We start from the raw sequence: 16,003 nt of genomic DNA, 5'->3' as shown, positions 1-16,003 counted from the left end.
CGTTCCCTGCCTAAATTCACTCCCTTGAAGTTTGCTTCAGGTTCCAGGTGGAATACCTCAATTCACATTTGTAAATGCTGTACCATGCTTAAATGAAAATTTCATGTATGTATAAAGTCTCCTTAAATAGTAGTTTACCAGATTTGAATTTCTTTGTGAGTAAACTACTTTTTAACATCTTACAATTTACAATAAATAGATGAGGAGAAAGGTTTGCCTGTGAATTGATGGGAGAGTGAAAAATGGAAAGATAATGTTTTCCTGCAGCTTCTTTATTCAGGGAACACAATTAGGGAAATGTTGTGCAGTGTCGAGTTTCTAATCTCTTAGGAACTTGTCTTCAAACTTGAAATATTCACTTGAGGTCACCCGTGTTTATGTGTGTATAATATATGCATAATAATACTCCATTGTTTTTTCCAGAAACTTAGACAAGGACAGGAAACGTGTATAAATGTGTATAAAACACATTAGGCACTGTTATAAATAGACAATGAGGTCGGAATGTCAATTTATACAAATCAATAAGAAAAAGAGACAGAATCATGATTTAAAATAGAGAAAAAAATATGAACTGGCAGTCGACCAAATGAGGATATTCAAATGACTAGACACAGATGACCAAAGGAAGAAAGGGAGGAAGGAAGGATTCAGTATCATTAATAATGTGTATTGATGCAAAATATGCCATTTTCCCAGTCAGCTTTGGAAACATTATAAGAAGAGAGAAAAAAAAAAAAAAAAACTCATGTTGGTGATCAGTGCGTCCCAAGCCCTGCCAAGGAACGATGAATTACTACTCTCTTTTTCAGGAAGATATTTGGTAATATGAGTCAAAAGGATTTACAGAATTCACATTCTTTGATACATAAATTCTACTTGGAGTAAATTACCTGAAAGATTAATAATCGATGTACAGAAATATTAATATACATTGGTTTATAAGATTATATTAGTGAAGTTTGGACACCTTCTAATAAAGGATTAATTACATAGTCACATATCCATACAATCAAATTCTGTGCAGCCAATAAAACGTGGGCTATCACAGGGTATGTAATAGCCTGGAAAATGTCTGCAGCATAGTTTTTTTTTTAAATTAATTTTTTAAAAAATATTTTATTTATTTATTCATGAGAGACAGAGAGAAAGAGAGAGAGGCAGAGACACAGGCAGAGGGAGAAGCAGGCTCCATGCAGGAAGCCCGACGTGGGACTCGATCCCAGGACTCCAGGATCATACCCTGGGCCGAAGGCAGGCACTAAACCGCTGAGTCACCCAGGGATCCCTTGCAGCATATTTTTAAAGTGAGGAAAGCAGGCTAAAAAACAAACCTACTCTCCTGCTATATAAATCTCTTTTCTCTCTCTCCCTCTTTCCTTTCCTCCCTTCTTCCCCCCTCCCTTTTATATATGTGTGTGTGTCTGTATACACATAGGAACAAAGATTGGGAAAGGAAATATCAAAACATGGGTGAAATTACCTCTGCATAGTGAGGATTGAATGATTTTTCTTTTCCCTAAGCACTTTTTGGGGTCATTTTTCAAAGTTTACTATAATAAATACATGTTAATTCTTGCTTATATTTGAAAAAAAATGCTAAATTTTAAAGCAAGATGAGTAATTAAAAAAATTATTATATCATTGGCACATTCATATTTAGCAAAAACTAGAAACCTGCCACATAGCTTAAACACCTGTACTCCTACCACTAGGAGAGCTCTTTGTCTTCATCCTTTTACTCTGAATTAAAGGAATTAGGTCCAGGACCAGTTGTTTGTGAATTGAGGAAGGTTTGAGGGGCTCTCCAGTAGCAAGACTGAGTTGCAGCCTGACAGTTGTAAGTGTGGCCGTTGGAGGAAAAGACCATGATAGGTGAAGAACTGCTCAGTCTCACAGGCTGCTCCACACAAGCGTTAAGTCGCTAATATCTAAGAACTGTGAAGTAGCCAATCACTGTTTCATAGGTGAGGCTTCACTTGATGATCTACATGTTTGAGTAAGAATTCTAGAAAAACATATATAATTTTTTAAAAGATTTATCTGTTTATTTGGGGGGGGAAAGGCCAAAGGTAAAAGGAGAATCTCAAGCAGGCTCCCTGCTGAGTGTGAAGCCTGACACAGGGCTTCATCTCATGACCCCAAGATCATGACCTGAGCTGAAATCAAGAGCCTGATGCTTTACCAACTGTACCACCCAGGTGCCCCAAATTGGTTTTAAGACAGGTTTTACTTTGGACATGTGTTCCTAATTTAATAAAATCTGTCTTTGGAAGAATTATTTAGATTGAAGGTGGAAGAGAGATTTCTATTAAATTAGCAGGAGCCTGTTTGACAGTGGAAAGGCTGGGAACGGGATAAAAAGAATGATCTGACCTCAGAGAACTATTTCATGTTCAGTGGAGAGCTTAGCACACCTCGTAGTTCCAGAAAGTGTTACTATATTATAGTAACATGAATTAATTGAGATATATTTTCATGACCCTTGAGGTTCAGAGAAAGGTCAATGATACTCCATATATTCTGTTAAAGAGGATGTGGGTTTATCTGTGAATATGAAGATTTTTTTCTTTCATTAAATGTAATCACTGATTTTTTTGTTTTGTTTGTTTTTAATTTGCTCAGCTACCTGCTTTTGGAATAACTTTTCTGAGGGTTTCAGATAAAGAAGTGACTTCAGGTCAAGGTTGACTTATAATTTACTGCCCAAACCATACATTTTTGAGTGTCAGGAATAATATTTATGACGATACAACATGACTAAACCAGGACTGTCCTGGACAAAATCTGACATATGTTCACCCTATCTGGGATTCATTCAGAGAAAGCCAAACTAGCTGTGAACTGTCATATTGTCAAAGCACCTCCTAAATCAACATCAGCCAACTTTGTAAGTGATGGTATCTTTATAGGTGCATTCAAGTCATCGTATATATGAATCTCAGTCTAAAAATGCTTTTGTACAGTCACAACATAGAATGGCACTTTTATAGTTGGATTGTGGGATGCACCTTGATTAAGAATCAATCTAATTGTTAAGGGTGCTAACTTTTGAGCAATTGTGATGACAAGACTCATAAACGATATTAGCTTAGACACACAAAAGATCATGTTGTTTACAGAGGTTCTATGAAGGCAAAATTTTGGTTCTTTTTGAACTCTTTTTTTAAAAAAAATTTCATTTATTTATTTGAGAGAAAGATCAAGTACATGCGTGGATGGGGGGAATAGAGGAAGAGAGAGAAACAGATTCCCTGCTGAGCAGGGAGCCCAACCTGAGGATTTATTCAAGGACCCAGAGATCATGACCTAAACTGATGTCAGACGCTTAACTCACTCAGCCACCCAGGCACCCCTAAACACATTTTTTAGAATCAGGGTACTAAGAAATACCACCAAAGTCAAGAGAGCTGATTTTGTGGTTATTTTCTTAAAGTGCAGATTCTCTGTTGGTAGTACCTTGGAGCAGATGAGTGTTTTATAGGGTTGACATAGTATTGATAGGAATTGAGTTATGTAGCAGGACGAATATAAAATAAAAAACATAAAATAAAATTTTGGATTATTTTACACGGACCTGTGCCATGATAAAAATGGAAATTTCTATATGTTTCTGGGACACATTTCCCATATGACCATTCACCCTCAGACCCAAATACCCTTTTGTTGTTTTTGTTGGTACAAGGTTACCTAAAACTCAGTTGTTGTTGTCGATGTTGCTTTTGTTTTAAGGCCCAAGAGAACAGTAGGTATCCTATTTTCAATTGCTAGGTTATATTGTAATTGATAGCGATGCTTTTGTTGAGAACATAGAGAGACAAGACTTGCTCTTAAGAAACCTTTTTTAAAAAGTACCAGATCCTTAATCAAATGATGACATTGTAATACCTAGATATAGGCTCCCTTAATAAAGACTTAGTTATATACACTTTAATGGACAGATTAATTAAACAGATTTATCCTTCTGTAATTTAATCTGAGAATTTTATGTACCCTAAAATTCCACAGCCTGGAATTTCTTGACCTTGGGTCTCTTGGTTGTGACTGACTAACAATAAAAATCATTTAGTTATCAATCAATATTCACCTTGAATTGATATCAGATTAGACTGTACAGCCTTCAAAAAGTTTAAGGTAGGGATCCCTGGGTGGCACAGCGGTTTGGCGCCTGCCTTTGGCCCAGGGCGCGATCCTGGAGACCCGGGATCGAATCCCACGTCGGGCTCCCGGTGCATGGAGCCTGCTTCTCCCTCTGCCTGTGTCTCTGCCTCTCTCTCTCTCTCTCTCTGTCTCTCTGTGTGTGACTATCATAAATAAATAAAAATTAAAAAAAAAAAAAAAAGTTTAAGGTAGCTGAAACCCAATGAAAAATCTGACAACTTCATCATCTCTATGTCAGGTATACTATGATCACAACACCTTGCTATTCATACTGAATATAATGAAAATAACAAACTTTTGATCATACTCTCCTTCTTTTAATTGTAAGTGGCAAATTGCACAATAAATAATTGTCATTATGTATCTCCAAAATGGCTGCCACCAATTCTTGCCACCCTTTTGTATGCATGTATATTTGTTTTTCCTCCCCTAAGAAAAAGGGTTTTTCCCCTCCCTTTACATCTAGCTGAGAATTGGTGACTTGTTTTTATCAAAGAATGTGGCAAAATGGATGTCCTGGGACTTCTGCAGCCAGGTCAAAAGGAGCATTGCAGATTCCATATGAGTTTCTTGAAATACTTGCCCTTAGGACACTCACATTTTAAGGAAGCTACCAATTAAGAAATCCAGAATCAGAAAAATGCAATGTTTTGTGAAGTTCAGACCATGGAGAGAATGTCCTTCTATGTAGGAAGGGAAAGAGAGACTGAGGCCAAATACAGCAGTGAAGAAGCCATTTTGCAAGTGGAACCTCTGGTTCCAGCCCCACATTTGACATCACACGGATTTGAAAGTAACTACCCAGCTGAGCTCTTCCAGAATTCCTGACCCACAAAACCACCAGCAAAATAAATAGTTGTCTTAAGCCACTTTTATGAGGGAGTTTGTTACACAGCAATAAGTGGGACCGAGGTCCTTTCCTCTTAAATACATTGTATCAGTTCTGTTATTTATGATATATGAATTTGAGATGGAATTAACCCAAGATATAGAACTTCATGGAAAATGCAATCATGAAAAAAAATCCTGTTCTTAAAATACTACACTATTATATCACCTGCTCTGACCAAAGGAAAGAAGAAAGTATAGAGGAAAAGCAGCAGATAATGTAATTATACTCAGGGGTGTGTCAATTAAGCACACTCACTCTTTTCTGCCTCTCGAAAGCAACTTGAAATGATCAGTGTCTGTCATTAAATAATTGAAGAACTAAGAAAAACAATTTTATATGAAACAGAGCTCCTTGTTAACAGGAGGCACTTCTCCCTGGATGTTCCCCTTCAGCGCCATCTTCCTGGGAGCTTTGCAGTGGAGCTGCAGAGGCGATTCTCACTTCACTAATCTGCAAATCCTGTTTGAGAGAAACCCCTGGTGGTCTCCACAGTCTTCTCAGGAAAGCTTTAATAGCCAAACGCATTAGCAAGGTCTCATGTGGCTGAGACTTCATTAATCTTCCCTGATCCACCCTGGTATATTTGCCCATTTACCATGAAGCATTAATATAAGTAAGTAGAACTAAAACATACTTGTCAGGATGATGGTACAAGTAAAGCAAGGAATGAAGAATGTGGGTACATTCTGTTCACTAATTTTTAGAATAGATTCATTCCTATGGGTTCTTCTTTTCATTCTCTTGACTTTCAACTTGACATTTATTCAAACTCTAAAATCAAATGCTCAACTTAGAGATTTAACCAAAAATGGTGTGTCCCTCACCTAAATCAATGTTAAAATATACCGATGGATTCTCTTTCTTGCTCTCTCTTCCTCCCCACCTCTTCTCCTTTATCATTTCTGGTGGAATAAAGAGATTTCTTATCATTAAATGAACTTCATTTCTTGTAAAGTTTCCCATGAGCAAAGAAGATGAATGTCCGCCTCTCCCAGCATTGCTGCTCCTTCTGATAGCAGCTAACATTTTAAAATGATATAACCTTTTGGCATTTATAGATCTTTGGGGATTTAAGAGAGAAGTTACTCTGGGACTTGTACTGCCTATGGATGTGTGTTCTGATTGAGTTTGAGCAGAGGCTATGGGATAATGCTGGGATTTTTAAGGAAGCTCAGATATTCTCAAGGTATCTAATCAGTCTCCATAGTGGCTACAGGAATAAAAATATTTCTCAATTTTGTCTATCATTCTCTTCCTCTAAAATGCCATTTTTAAAAACCAGATGATACAATGCTAAGCATTAATGAATATTCCATATTCTCTACTATCCCCTTAGTATGACAATAGCTATTTCCCTGGCCTAAGTGACTTCAGTTTTTAGATGCCAGTTAGTCATATGATCTGTGTCCTAGAAAACCAGCACTGGAATGATTCTTATTGGTTTTAGCATAAATTTCTTGGAGAATTCTGTTGTGAGAAATGTTTGTTTCCCTACCTGGACTATTATTAAGTCAGTGCTTTTTACTCACTCCTGTCATTTTTTTTTTATAACCCATAAAACCAGTCTTATGGAGAAGAGATACTAGAAGGGTAAGGAAAAGAAGGCCAGGACCATTGTGAAAAATCTGAGTGTAAAAGCAGGTTTGGGTATTTTGATTTCATAGATTTATATTTAAAGGTAAAAAAAAAAAAGGAAAACCCAAAACTGTCTTTATTTCTTCAGGACTATCATACCAGCCATTTGTTCTTGAAAGTCTCTGTTACCTAGCTCCTAATTCCTTACTGCCAACCTACTTTTCCCATCTAGGCAATATTTTTATGAAGTATTTGCAATGTGGTCTCTCTCTCTCTCTCTCTCTCTCTCTGTCTGTCTGTCTCTCTCTCTCTCTGTCCCTCCCTCTCTCCCCTTCCTCCCTCTTAAACTCAACTATCACATTTTTGCAAACCATAAAGCACTAAATGTGCCATTCTTTGTGAAGTAAAAATAGTAACATGAGCACAAAACTTAGTATTGCTTTCACACAGGTGATCTTCTTTAATCTACATTATAAACCCATGTAGTGCACGCCATAGATAGCTTTAGCGCTAACAAGCTGTATGACCTTGAACTGATCACCTCATTTCCTCACCTGCCAAATGGACGTAATAGCTACCTGAAGTATTTTTAAGCAATTTAATGAAGTAATATTTTAAAGGTTTAGTAGAGTGTTTGTTACACAACAGATGCTCAATAAATGTAAACTTTTTTATAGTATCACTACTCTCAACAAGAAAACAGGCTTATGAGAAGATTCGGTGAGCTATGAGCTCTTCAAAGTGGCATAAATGATATATAGCAGAGATGAAACTCATATCCATCTTTGGAGTTAGGCCCTGTGTTATTTTCTATGATGATAGTACATATTTATGGTGTGTTTTTCCTTCTTCTCATGACATGAATGACCTTCGCCAAACATACATTCTTTCTTTGTCTTTTCTGAAAACGTACAGACATTCACAGCAATACATACCTGAGCATAGGTTTCCTTTGTGGGAGGGTCAGTTTCATCTATGGTAATGGAAATAGTTTTACCGTGAAATGGTGTTTTTTAGTTTGAGATTCTCGAACTTGAGTCAAAAGAGAGGATTATGTTCATTAGTTCTAAGAGAAATAAGAGGGGCAGCCCAGGTGGCTCAGCGATTTAGTGCCGCCTTCAGCCCAGGGCCTGATCCTGGAGACCTGGAATCAAGTCCCATGTTCGACTCCCTGCATGGAGCCTGCTTCTCCCTCTGCCTGTGTCTCTGCCTCTCTCTCTCTCTCTCATGAATAAATAAAATCTTAAAAAAAAGAAATAAAACTTTTTTTAGGGAAGGGACAGAGGGAGGGAGAAAGAGAGGCTCCTTACTCAGCACTCAGTCCCCAGATCCTGAGATCATGACCTGAGCCAAAACCAAGAGTTGTATGCTTATCTGACTGAGCCACCCAGGCACCCTAAGGAGAAAGATTTTTAAAGCTTTCTTTCTTGAACTGTTTTCCAAGGAGTGTAACCCATACAATGTCATTCCTGGTGAACCTTATTCTTCTTCTGTGTTCTCTATAGGGTTGGGCAAAACGAGTGTAGCTTATTGTTATGTAATAATAAATAGGTAGAGTTTTCTGACAAGGCTTTAGTAAGAGATGTGAAGGACTGAAATTGTATATACTTCTGGAAATTCTTTTTTCCCCCTAAAAAGTCAAAGCCTTTGGGTCTGCATTAAGAAGGGAAAAAAAGTTTAAACTCAGAAAATAAACTCTTTAGAATATGATGCCAAAGTTTCCCAGCAATATCCTTGACTCAGCTTTCAGGTCATGAGTAGATGGTCTGTTGCCCAAACGTTCTCTTGGTCTCTTAGTATTGAATGACCTGATTTTGTGTTAATGAACATGGATTGTGCATTAGATGAGCCTCACTGAGTTTGGGGGGGTGGGTAAGAGTGGGATTTAGGGCAAGTGATTGCACACTAGGTATACCTTTCCACAGATTCTATCAGTGTTTACTTATTTGAACTTTTTTTTTGTTCTATTTAATCACTTCCCTGTTCTTTTCTTGCTATTGTTTATAGTTCAGTGATTTCCTTTTCATGGGTCGTTCTAGGATCCTGTATAACTTTCCCTAATACTGTCCTCCAAATAGTAGTCAATTAATAAGCGCTTATAGCTCTCACCCTCTGCTTGTCTGATAAATACTCAGCTCACATTGGTAATAAGCAGCTTTTGCACCTACATTGATCAGCAAATTATTTGCTTGCTCTGATTCAATTTTACTTAATTTGTTTTTAATATTGAAGCCAGAGGTTTGCAAATAGCCTGATACGATGTTTATAGATAGACTCTTGTTTGAATATAGTGGTGTTAGACAACCGGAGTGCCCAATTGCTGCAATCGCTATTTTTCTCTGTCATTGTAATTATCATTATGGAAAGTATTTGCTATGTACCTGTGATACAGGCATCTGGATCTGAGTTACACCTTAAGCAAAGCGCGAGAGAGATATCCCCAGTATATTGCCACTTCGTGATCACAGTCCGTGAATGACAAGGGGTAGACAAATGAGCAAACAAGTAATGAGCCACACATAAATAAATACTCTGTGCTTTAGGACCAAAGGAATGGTAGGACAGGTATATTCCTGCAGGTGGTGAAGCCGCTCCTGATTATCTCCCACCTCATCTAAAGAGGTTAAATGACAGAACTCCAAAAACAATACAACTAGGAAAAGAATCTGGAAAAGTAAACCATGGCAGTATTCCTTAGGGAGGAGTGTCCTCAGGAGGCATCCGGAAGGATCAGAAGACTGCCAGGCAGCCTTTTGTAGAATTACGTCATGTAGCCATATGTTGAATCTGGAGCAAGTCAAAGAGAGTAAAGATGCATTTAATTTCTGATGACACTGAGTTGTCAGAAGGACTAATACCAAAAAAAGGGAGAAGTGACATATTTTAAATCCATAAATTGCATTTCATGTTCATTTGTCACCTCTAGGAAAAGCAAATAAAGTTTCTTTCCTCTCCCAAAGTGGATGATGAATGATTGCTTAGGGTTGGGTGGCGGGAGCCTGTGTCGCCATTATTGACTTTCTATGGAAAACAATTCATCTGCAGATGCAGTCAGTGCAGTGTCTGCACACCCTGCAAGGCATAAGCAAACTGGTTCTAATCACTCATGGGCTGATCTGAACAGAGAATAATTACTTTCCTCTTAAAGACACCCTTCCCCTTGCCTCTCCCCACCACCCCCCCTTGCCTCCAAGTATGACAGCAGGGATTTATTCCAGACAACTTAGGCTCTCAGTGTCACAGGGATCCATGGGCTGCTTTCAACCAAAGTCATGTATGAAGAGGACTTAGTCACTCACTGATTTTTTCATTCATTCATTAATTTATTTACAAAGGTGGATGGACCTACTGTGGACCAAGCTTTATGACAGGTAAACAAAGATCCCTTTTAGAGAGTTCACTGGAGGAACTGCACGAAGTTTAGGTTCATGCCTTTTACCTGGTCCTCCTAAAATTCACTTTCTGATCATATTCTAGAATGCAGAAGATTAAACATGAAAAACCAGAAGGGGGCAGAGAGCCAAGGCAAACCAGCAAAACCAGGGATCATTGAACATTTCTGAGAAATGTAATCTGTTATTTTCTTAGGAGTATTCACTAACTTGAAGGTACTATTTTGATAATATTTCCCAAGAGAACACCTACTGCAGAAGATAGGACTTTATTTATACATACATCATTTATGTCTAAAGATTGGATCACATTTATGTTTACATTGTTACTTTTTTCTCAAATAGGTTAAACATTTTCTGTTTAGAACTTGCTTGAATTCCTTATTATTAACTTGATTTACTTTTAATAACCTTCAAAAGGACACAACAAACCCAATTTATGTAGGAATAAATTACTGAAGAATTTGAATTTAAAGACTGAAATAATAAAATTTCATTTATTCAGTTAATAATTTAAGTACTTATTGCCATTCAGCCACTGCACTGATTCTAACCTAATTATGTTGAAGGCTGTGATTAAGTAATTGAAATACATCGTACACAGTGGTACATACTCATGTGTGTACAGGCACTTGTGTGTTTATGGTTGCAAATGAACGTAGGTCATAACATTAAATGGAAAAAAAAAAACATTGCATCCATAATATTAAATAGATGTGAATACAGAAGTAGAGGGAAACACACATATAGTTTGACTTGTTGAAGGAATAGGGTCATGAACAATTTATTTTTCTTGTATTTTGAATTCTGCTGGCAGTCTTACAAAGTTTGTGCAATAAAAAATGGCTAAATAAAAATGGATCCAGATTGACCTGTTTGTTTTGCGTAGATTTGAACAGAGATTTGAGAGAGGAACCACTGGAAAGCTTATATAATACAGACACATCTATAAATTTTACAGGGGGAATTTCCTGACATCCTCCACAGATTTTCAGAGAGAGGGTTTCAGGTGAGGACGGTAGAGTGAAGTTGAGATTTTGGTCTATATATTTTCAGCACTCAGAATAAAAATAAAGGAAGCCATGAGTTTTGTTTATTCAATATTAAGTATCCGTATGTTTAAAAATACTTGTGTTATTCTATCTTCCCTCATCCAGTATTATCTGGAAGCAGAATATCTCAAATAGTCTGATGATTTAGAGCATACATGAGTATCAGAGATATTTATTTATTATTTTTAAAGATTTTATTTATTTGAGAAAGAGAGCGAGCATATGAGAGAGAGAGAGAGAGAGAGAGAGAGAGAGAGCGTCAGCAGGGAGTAGGGGAGAGGCAGAGAAACAGAGAGGGAGAAGCAGACTCCCCGCTGAGCAGGGAGCCCAATGCAGGGCTCGATCCCAGGACCCTGAGATCATGACTTGAGCCAAAGGCAGATGCTTAACCAACTGAGCCACCAGGGGCCCCAAAAAGATTTTAGATGACACATGAAAATCAGCTTGATTTGAGGATATTCTGTAGGCCTACTGTTTTTATTTTGATGAAATACTCTGCCAGAAGAAGCAGGTGGTGAAATCTGCACTCATGGGAAGAAAGGAAAACATATTTTGGTTAACAGGGAGCTAGAATATCAGAGGAGGAAAAAAAAAATCACCTTGCCTGAGAAAATGGGTGCTCTATAAAATTGAACCGCTTCACATTATCATGGAAATTACTTTTGGGCAGTAGTGGCAAAAGGTTGTTATATATTATTGTTAATTGTGGTTGGAGACACAAAGCAATGTGATCATTTGATGGCTTATTTGTTATTTTGAAAATGGCAGCTTTTATGTGCCAATAAATATGAAATCACCTGGAAGTATTCTTGTAAATTTAGGAGCCATCTGAACATCCTTGCTTAATGCATACACTAGATTTTAAGGAAGGTATGTGACTTTGTACTTAGTAGATTAGCTGGTGGTTCTGTCTCGGCCATCTGATGAGAGAACACTGTCTGCTGGTGAATGTGAGACAGAGAAACCTATATAACTTTGTCAGAATTTCTGGTTGGTAGACAGTGGCTTCCCTGGAACACAGAATGAGGCAATTAGACTCCGGTTTCATGTGTGCCTTTCATCTTGTCTGGAGTGTGGCTGACAGCCAGTGTTCCCCTCATTCCAGCACATCCCTTTCCCCTCTTCAAGAAGGGGCAGGTTGAAGGAATGGCAAGGAACCTTGAATTCCTCCTGGGTTACACAAACACAGTTCATTCGGAGAGTGTCTGGTATGCGCTCTTCATGTGCCATTTGCAATGACAGGACACCACTTTCAAAGATGACACTAACTATTCTGAGGTTTTAATCCGATTGCCTCCAAATGCTTGAGGAAGCTCCGTGTGTTTGTCTGGCATGTGGATCTTTTGTGACGTGGCTCTATTTTTTTTTTTTCTTTCCTCTCTCTTCTTTTCCTGGAATTACTACATCCTTAGCTGGCAATCTTTAAACCCTGGGCTGCAGTGATTTCTCTTCATATGGCCACACATTAAGCACATCTTTCATGCCTCTCTGAACCAAACTCAGAAAGTGCCAATTAATAAGTTGATGGGGAAGAAGTCAGTGGGTAGCATTAAGGCCACCTGTCTGGAGGCATTAGGTGTGCACTTTGAGTGAGTGAAAGCAGACCTGCAGAGAGTCGGGAATGAGGTACTTTATCACACGTTCCTAGAGGCATAAAATGAGAGAATAAAAAGCAGTCAGGGCAGCTCCTCCATCTTGTTCCTTTTGTGGATTGTTCACACCACTCTGGCCATGGTTAACTGTCCTAACAAGAAAGTGCAAAGCCTCTGAAGCTGTGAATGTGTACACATGTAAAGCATATTCTTTGGTAAGTAGGCTAAAGATTGAGAAGGCCATCCTGCTCCTCTTTCCATGGCGCTCCCATTCGTACCTACTCAGACTGTTCTGGGTGTCTTTCTAGTTCCATGTGACTACTCTGAGAGCTCTTTTTGTTCATTCATTTATTTACTTATTCATTCATTTGGAAAATATTTATTGAGTCTATAAAATATGTTGGGCGTTACTCTAGCTGCTGAGAATATACCTGTGGGGGAGAAAAAGAAAGAAATGTCCAATCCCGCTATTCTCATGGAGTTTTATGTACTACTAGGGAGTATGTAGATGATAAGCAAAATAAATAAGGAAATTATAAAATAGGTTAAAAAGTTTAAAGTGGCCTTTGTACAATTTCCAGAGAAGGCTTTAGGAAGCCCAGCCTTTGAGTCAAGATTCAGAAAATCAGACCAAAGATAGAATGACATGAGAGTATTACTGATCTGAATAGGAGGGCTCATAGTAAAAGAGAGAAACTGGTGGACCCCATCCTATTTCTGTTTCTTTCCACCTTAATCACAACAGACTGTGACAAGTCTTGCTCTTTTATTCTCCCAAAATGAAAAGTATACAAGACACAATAAAAAAGAAGGCTAAGGTTAGGGGGAAGACTGGGATATATTTTAGATTAAGGAAATGACCTTGGGGAAAAAACAAGGAGCCCCATAGAGGAAAATAAAATGCACTCCTCTATGAACTCTTCCTTCCTTCCACCTGTTTCTGCCTCTGAGGTTTTTTTAGAGAAAATAGTTTCATGGCATTTGTCCAGGAGAACAAACCAGCAGAGTCAAGGTCCTTGTTTGACTGAACATTCTTTGCTCTTTTTTCCCTCTCTTTCCAAAATTTTAGCTTGTTTCTAAGTTTTGTAGAATGTAAACTTAACTTTCTGTTGTTTTCTTTCCCCAACAATTCTTGGCTGCAGATTATGTTACTCACAGACCCGGAGATTGAGAGCAGTTTATTGATCAGCTCAGATGAAGGGGCCACCTATCAAAAGTACCGGCTGAACTTTTATATCCAAAGCTTACTTTTCCACCCCAAGCAAGAGGACTGGATTCTGGCATACAGCCAAGACCAAAAGGTGAGCATGATTACCTTGTTTGAGACAACAGTACACGGCTTTCTGGAGAACAGACCACTAGCTAATGATCTCTACATTTCTTCTCAGTGGTGACTTTTGTTCTGTGTGGTAGCCTGAACTCTGAGCCAAGGGGTCAGGGGCAGTGGGGAGGATCTCAGGGTGCTTGCTGGAGCTGTGTCAACATCTGAAACAGGATATAAGGGAAAAGCCTGACACTAAGGAAGGCATTGTGGAGAAGCAGTTCTCAACCTAGATGCTACAGACCATGAGGAGCTCCCAACCCCCCTGGATTTTTAGACTGTTTTGTACATGTGGAAATGTGATCATCTTTCTGGATGAAGGACCCATTGCTTTTCTCAGAGCCTTCTACGGAACGACAAGGGAAGGTGAAGAGCACTAACTTAGGGGTTTGCTAAAACAGTGAGAGAAATGGCCAGAGGAGTAGTAATAATGTCCATAGATGATATTATTCAGAATCAAGTAGTTTCAAGATTTGTCTGCTCTTGATGATTGGATAGAAGGATAAGTCTACTTTTTAAGAAAGCATTGAATGAAGTCGTGTGTGTGTCTGTGTGATATGTGTATATATTTTATGGGATATGTACTATTAAATATATTATGTACTCTATACTACAGATACACTATAAAATACCTTTCACTCCTGCCTTTAAGAAATGTAAATTTTCAGGTGGAACATAAGACTAGCAACAGCAAATATAATTAAAGACATAAAATATTCACAGGCAAATAACAGACTATAGCTGACCGGAAGTAGGTGCAGTGTTTGAATGCTCTTTGTGAAGTGCATGAATCCTGCAAATTATTTTTATAGGAATCTTGTGCTAGAAATTATATACATTAAATTCTTTTTTTAAAGGTTTTTTATTTATTTATTAATGAGAGAGAGAGAGAGAGAGAGAGAGAGAGAGAGACAGGCAGAGACACAGGCAGAGGGAGAAACAGGCTCCATGCAGGGAGCCCAATGCAGGACTCCATCCCAGGTCCCCGGGATCACACCCTGGGCTGAAGGTGGCGCTAAACCGCTGAGCCACTGGGGCTGCTTGAAATTACTTACATTAAAAGAAATACTAGATTTCTGTGAGTGAGGAGGGTATTAAAGGTTTTTTTGTTTGTTTGTTTGTTTCTGTTGGGAAGATGTTAGATGTGCAGGGTTCTTCCTGAAAGTAGGGGAATGATGGAAGCAACCTTTCAAGGTCTCTACACTGATATGAACGTTTTGGAGGGACCAAATTCAAATACTTAGGATTGGAATTTTATTCATGCTGTCCTTACTGCCAAGTAAAATGCACATTGGGCCTAAAAATAGAAAAGATTTACAATTAGTGTTTTTTTCCTCTTAAGCAGCCTGCCTCCCTCCCCTTTCAGCAGAATGTACAATTCCACTTCTGGAGTCAAGCCACAGTGCATCTGTCCAGGATGGTGCAGTTACCAGAGGCAAGGCTGAGCAGCTCAGGACACAGCATATTAGTCATTTAATCCACTGGGTTATTATATTTTATTTGACAGTTGGTTAATTTTCCCCAGAGGCATGATGAGGGCCAGATTTACCTGCCTAAGTGAAAACTCTGCATCTCTGCAGTTGTGCTAGAGGAGATGCCCAGAAGTGTAACCCTTCATGTCCCAGCACTTCAAACAGTGCCCTCCACAATCACTGTGGCAGAGTGGATAACCTTGGAGGAGTGAGGACATCCGAGTTGTGGCCCCAACTCAGCCACAGTACTTGGTGAACAGTACTTGGCATTGGCTCTCTTTGCTTTGAAATGGATGTGTACAGATCCACATCTGTTTTAGGTGCTCATCGTGGTGAACTGTTGGTCTGAAATAACTTTATCAAGGAGCATTCTGTCCACGTGGGAAGAGAAGATAAACGTACATGAGTTCACCAGTAGTCTGAGAGAGGCCAAAAAGGCAGTGCCCTCATTCACACATAATAGATACCCAGTTGAAGTAGCTGGATGGATTATATGAAATTGGCAGCCCAAAGTTCAGGAGATGGAGATCTTATGAAATGATTTCA

General features: G+C 38.5%; 1 protein-coding gene across 5 annotated transcripts in view; it reads left to right on the top strand.

The window, feature by feature from the left end:
- SORCS1 (sortilin related VPS10 domain containing receptor 1) overlaps window positions 1–16,003 on the top strand; it is a 495,737-nt gene that overhangs the window by 302,224 nt on the left and 177,510 nt on the right. For all 5 annotated transcript variants that reach the window (XM_072739948.1, XM_072739950.1, XM_072739949.1 and 2 more), the window contains exon 4: window positions 13,807–13,965. In XM_072739948.1, coding sequence (XP_072596049.1) covers window positions 13,807–13,965 — 159 coding nt within the window. The remainder of the gene's footprint in view (window positions 1–13,806; window positions 13,966–16,003) is intronic.

Source organism: Vulpes vulpes, chromosome 15 (assembly GCF_048418805.1).
Source record: "Vulpes vulpes isolate BD-2025 chromosome 15, VulVul3, whole genome shotgun sequence".
In the NCBI taxonomy this organism is placed as follows: Eukaryota; Metazoa; Chordata; class Mammalia; order Carnivora; family Canidae; genus Vulpes; species Vulpes vulpes.
This window is presented reverse-complemented; position numbering and strand designations above follow the sequence as displayed.